General features: G+C 41.3%; 1 protein-coding gene across 2 annotated transcripts in view; it reads right to left on the bottom strand.

Moving 5' to 3' along the window:
• Positions 1-1,587: 1,587 nt before the first annotated feature.
• Positions 1,588-6,000, bottom strand: part of sema3h (sema domain, immunoglobulin domain (Ig), short basic domain, secreted, (semaphorin) 3H) — a 68,316-nt gene continuing 63,903 nt past the window's right edge. Inside the window, exons 15-18 of one of the 2 annotated variants that reach the window (XM_061736705.1) lie at positions 5,794-5,951; positions 4,774-4,835; positions 3,543-3,685; positions 1,588-2,703 (exon numbers count right to left, since the gene is read on the bottom strand). In XM_061736705.1, the coding sequence (XP_061592689.1) occupies positions 2,242-2,703; positions 3,543-3,685; positions 4,774-4,835; positions 5,794-5,951 (825 nt within the window). In that variant the 3' untranslated portion in view covers positions 1,588-2,241. The remainder of the gene's footprint in view (positions 2,704-3,542; positions 3,686-4,773; positions 4,836-5,793; positions 5,952-6,000) is intronic. The other variant, XM_061736706.1, reaches the window with a different exon arrangement.

Raw genomic sequence — 6,000 nt, 5'->3', positions numbered from 1 at the left:
TATATATATATACACACATATACATATACATATACATACACACACGCACACACATACATACATACATATATCTATATATATATACATACATACATACATATACAAATACATATGTATGTATATATATGTATTTATACACAAAAATACAAACAAAAAAATACAAAATAAAACACAATAATGTTTCACAAATGGTATACAAAGGACGATGTATCAACAGATGGAAATTCTAAGAAATGAACACTGAATATAGACAAAAAAACAACATAACAGCATGTAAAACAAGTGTTTTCTGACCTGATGAGGAGCTTATCTCACACTTTATGAACCTAGCTGCTGCCTCCGTGTTAGAATAATAAATACCACTTGGAAGATACATAGACGTGTGGAAGAAGCCGTGTCGGTCTCAACAATAGGAGTTAATCAGAGTTCACTGCTTTAAAGTCAATGACGTCCCTCAGATCCCACAGGCTGGACCATCATCTCCAGTTTCTGCTTCGTGTAATAACATCTTTCTTGTTCACTGGACCTGTGTCTTCATTTGTAGTCGGATGTTGTTCCCAGCTGGAGCTGCAGAATCACCGCGTTACGTTTGTTTCTCACTCAAAGTCACCGAAAGCCCAAGGTTTTGAGAAATATTTGATTTGTGTATGAAGTCTCTTCTAAATACATGTTGCCTTGCTCATATTGTAGCAAATTTGAAAGGAAAACATTTTAAATTCATCTGGATGTTTTTTTAGAAGTTAAATATCAGAAAAACTAATTATTTCAGATAGAGCTCCAAAAATGTCGGATTCTATGAGCTAAATGTGATTCAATTTCCTACCAATAAAAATGTGCCTTTGCTTTCACATGTCCGGCAGTTGCCATCCCAGTTATGACCCTCGTTAAAGCCATTTAAAATACATTCAATTAAGAATGTCACATTTGTTTTTCCTAACAAAACAGCATGTTCATTAATTTGTGCAATGCTAAACACTCAAACTGCAATGACGCATTTTGTCGTTTGCTTTTTCTTTGTTCTCACTTGGCACTAGGCGAGTGCCAGCAGCGCATCTGAACGCTACCAGATAACATTACAGAACCAAACAAAAGAGGACGGCATAATGGACCGGGTGAGCAGAGCGCTGCTGTCCTGGGAAAGCTGATCTGCAGCCCCGTCAGAGCTGTCAGCGTGTCGTTTCTCCGCCTTTCATCTCTGCGGTTCGCTCAGTCATCTCGTGGTCCGACCGCACCTTTCTGAAGAAACTAACAAAGCCTCTCAGTGTGGCTTGGACTGTTTGAGCGATTGTGTTATTTGTTCCATTTCTATTGAACTGAAATCTCTGAAATCGTCATCGCTGTGTCCTTGTCATCAGAAAAGATCGAATTTGTTATTCTGGCAGATGCTGCCGAGTTCAACTGATACCTGAACAGCTGATAACAAAGCAGCTCATTGCTGATGCCCTTGATGTCAGACTGACACCTTTTCATTTAACTGCACATCTGATATTTGATACCCTTCGCTTCTTTTGTCTCACGTTTGTAATCTTTCAGGAATGCTTTCAAGCAGCTGACTCTAAGTTTGCAGACATTTGAAGATTTAGTGTCCTTGAGACTTGAGCACTGCACAAACAAAAGATGCATCTTGCAGCTATGAGGACTTCTCTCTCTCAGGCGTCTTGATTTAAAAACCCACTGAAAGAACTATTTGTTTAAAACGCAGGAAAGCAATGTTAAAACATCTGTGGAGTTTTGAAGAACAATTGAAACTCTGATTTGTAATTATTGGGCATAAAAAACATGCAAGGCCCCTGATGGGTTCCCTTAAGATGTGTATTTTTTTCAAATGTAATGTTCTGCTTGTAGAAACAAGACTCCAAATCCAGAAATGTCCTCTCAAGACGTGAAGTCGGTCAAACAGAGTCAGAGATCTGGCGCCGCCGTTCATCCTTCATTCAACATGCTACGCAGCTTCTGCTATCCTACGTTTGCTTCTTTTTAATTATTCTTATTTACAGTCATTTGTCCCAGTGAAACAGTCTTTTTCTGTCCAGATACTCCAGTTCGTCCTCCAGATGAATATGTGTAGCTTAAATTGAACGTTTGTCACTATAAATACAGGATGCTTTCTTTTCTGTTTGTTTGTAAGTGCATGCGCATGAAGTAGTCTCTGTACATACAGTATGCGTGTGTCTCGATGTATAAGTTAAGTGTGTGCAGATGATACACGAACTGTGTGCGTGCTGGAGTCTCTGTGTACGCCTAAGCGCTCCTCGGCGCCCTCTGCTGAGGTTTGCTCCTGCTCTTCCTCCCCGCCGTGCGGCCTCCCCCTCCTCCTCCTCCTCCTCCTCTTCCTCCACCGCGCTTCAGCTTCTCTCCCCTCTCTTTCTCCTTGTGCAGCATGGTCAGGTCGCCCATGCGGCGGTGGTTGCGCGGCGGGCGGTAGCCCAGGGCCTTGCAGTGCTGGCCCAGGTTGGCCGGGTGAATCAGCGCCATCACGTCCTGGTACCAGGGCTGGCTGCCCGGGCTCTGGTAGGGCGAGCTGGACAGGGAGGCCAGCAGGCGGCTGGTGGACGGGCTCCAGACGGCCAGCCGGACGGTCACAGCGGTCCAGTGGTAGCCGTGCTCCTCCACGTGGCAGTGGTAGACGCCGCCGTGGGACAGCTCGGCCTGTCGGATCAGGATGCCGCGCTCGATCACCACCAGCTGGTCCCCGGTTATTATCTGGAGAGACACGAGCGTCGGGTGAGATTACACTCGCCTGCCTGGCAGAGGTGGGTAGTAACGAGTTACATTTACTCCGTTACTTTTACTTGAGTAAGTTTTGGGAAATTTTGTACTTTTAGGAGTAGTTTTGAATCACTATACTTTTTACTTTTACTTGAGTAGATTTGTGAAGAAGAAACTGTTCCTCTTACTCCGCTACATTAGGCTACGTTGAGCTGTTACTTTTCTTTTATCCCTTTTATCCACGTACGCGTCAATCTCATGACATCACTGAGTGATTCTTTGGGAAAAATGTTTGTTTTTGCATGTTTTGTCACATTTACACAGACTCAAACAAACAGAGTTTCTATGAGTTCATGAGCTTGTTCTAGTTCTGCCTGGTTAAAAAAGAAAAGTACAAAGGCTTGAAATTTTGTGCTACTTGTGCTTAATTTATTTTTTTATTCTGTTATTATTTTAAGTACTTGAATTTACTTTAAGATTATTTTAATTTAAGCTATTTTTTTTATTAATTTTAATTTATTTTATTGATTTAATTTGCCTGAAGATGATTCTTTTGTACTTTTGTCTGTTTGAATGGTTGTGTTAAAAAAAAATCAGCCATTACTCAACAGTTACTCAGTACTTGAGTAGGTTTTTCACCAAGTACTTTTTTACTTTTACTCAAGTAATTATTTGGATGACTACTTTTTACTTCTACTTGAGTCATATTATTCTGAAGTAACAGTACTTTTACTTGAGTACAATTTTTGGCTACTCTACCCAGCTCTGCTGCCTGCTAACTGTGAAAACCTTTGTGCTGTCTGGTTTTGAAAACAGAAAAGGTGAGCAGGTACCTGGTTCAGCTCAGCACTGTTCTCCCCGGCCTGTTTGTACCAGGTCACGGCGGCGTGTCTGGATCGAGGCAGACACTCCAGGTAGGTGCTGTTGCCCTCGGCAACCATCATCACCCTCTGCTCCGCCTCTACCTGCAACCCAGCTGAATAAATGGAGGAACGAAAGCGGCAGGTTAGAGATTTGGTCAGTGTTTTCAGGAATCCCCGTTCTGTTGGACGTGATCACAATGATGTCTCGTTACCATGGAGATAAGATTATAAAATACATCATAGCGCTTGATTCATCAAGCATGACCAACTCTATAAAAGCAGACAGTTCAGCAGTTTGTTGATCTTGGGCATTCAAGTGTGTGCTGACACAATGCCAAAGGGGAAAGACGTCAGGAATGCTGTTAGAGAAGCAACTTTTGCTTCCCGTAAACTGGACAAGATTGCGACACAGTTTCCAAACAATTTAAAATCAATCACCCTCCAATGCTAAGGATTATTAAAAGGTGGAAGGAATTCTTGACCGTTTCCAATCCTCCTCCCAGCTGGTGGAGCTGATGTAAGAGCAAGTTCACGTAAAGGTGAAACCATCCAATCCCCAGAGCAATTTAAAAAAAAGTCCGGAACAACATCAAAGACTGCACAGACCTCAGCTGACACGTTAAAAGCTGAAGTTCATGTTGGGGCGGCTAGAAAAAGTCGTATAGCACTATAACACGTTTGAAAGGGCAAGTCGTTCTAAAAAGAACGACTTGGGTTTTCAAATGTGTTCATGTGAGGTTGCATTTACTTGTTTTGGGGTTTTCAAATACGTATATACTGTATTTACTTTACAAAATGGAAAATGTTGAAAACCCTGAGGAATTTGACTCATGGGCAGCTTTTTGCATAGTTCTGACGTTTTTTTCCAGCTTTTAGGGTTTGTTATGTAAACAGTAATTAAATGGAAAGGCCAGATGATTCTCACTCAAACTCTTGTACTCTTGATGTAACTATATATTTCTATTTAAAATACTTTCCATTTTCTGAATCCTACTGACAGGAGACATCATACTGTATGTTGGCCCATATTAAAAATTAAACTAACTTTGAACCTATTAATTACAAAATCAACACACATTCTGCTATTATGGGATATATACTGCAACTAAATGTCCAACTTTAAGGCCTCTGTAAACAACAACCTCTAAAACAAATATAATGTAGTGCAAACATGATTGGGACCAATGAGCTTCTTCCTCACCTCCCTGTCTGACACACTGAGTCAGGGGATCTTCATCTTCCCCTAAATGACGAGCATTTCTCCTGCAGGAAACACATAATAGTATTATATTAAAAAAAAACATAAATACCAAAGTGGAACCTCAGAATACTGAGATGATCTCAATCATTATAATTTACACAGCAGGATTACAGTGTAATGTCTGTCCCTGTGGTGGTGCTGCAGGAAAGGTCACGGTGCAATCAAAATTGAAAGGAATTGTCCAATAAACTGAATCAGTTTGTTCACTGGAATCACTGGAGAAAAGGTCACTGGGCCATCAGAAACATTGGCATTAATAGCCTTAATTTTATGGAAAAAAAGGTACCGTATTTTCTGGACAATAAGCCGCACCTGCATATAAGCAGCATCCGCTCTATTTTTTAAAAAATAATTAAAAAAAAGATATACAAGCCGCACCTGCATACAAGCCGCATCCGCTCTAGTTACAAAGAAATGTATGCAAGCCGCAGATATTTATGTTGTTAGATTAGATATTTACTACATGTACAGAACAATTTTGAACTGTAAATGATGTACATGTTTGTACCTAAATAGATCCTTTCCTTACAGTGTCTTTTAACACGGCAGCAACTTGCTGATTAAAACGGGACAGAACCAAGAGAAAATAACTAAATTATAAATAATAATAAATAATAAGTAGCGTATTTCTTCTTTGCATTTATTTTGTCTTAGTTTTGATTGTAATTCCGGTTAGAGCGCCCCGAGCGGTGGAAGAAAAATCCACAGAATAGCCACACCTTTGTATAAGCCGCATGGTTCAAAAACTATGAAAAAAGTAGCGGGTTATAGTCCAGAAAATACGGTAATTGGATCTGCATTAATATATGCTTCAATCCACATTATAACAGTTTCACGATTTATTCGATGATGATTCCTTCCGTGTGTAAAGAAAGGTTTAAAGAAAAATAAAGTCCAGGGAGACATTGAGTACACTGTAATGGAGTTTGAACAGGCAGACGTAGTTTCCAGTGTCCCTACCGGCGCACGGTGGGCATGAAGGGGCTGCAAGCGTGGCCGTCCCAGGTGCAGTAGGGATCTCTGGCCAGGCAGCACTCTGCGCAGGCCTGGCCGTACAGCTCACACTGGTACAAGGCCAGCTGGGACACGCCCTCCCTGGAGCCCACAAACAACCACTGCTGGAGGAGGAGGAGGAGGAGGAGGAGGAACAATGGGACGGGGGGTGAA

This window comes from Cololabis saira, chromosome 12 (assembly GCF_033807715.1).
Source record: "Cololabis saira isolate AMF1-May2022 chromosome 12, fColSai1.1, whole genome shotgun sequence".
In the NCBI taxonomy this organism is placed as follows: Eukaryota; Metazoa; Chordata; class Actinopteri; order Beloniformes; family Belonidae; genus Cololabis; species Cololabis saira.
The sequence above is the reverse complement of the archived record's forward strand: the minus strand, read 5'-3'. Positions and strand labels throughout refer to the sequence as shown.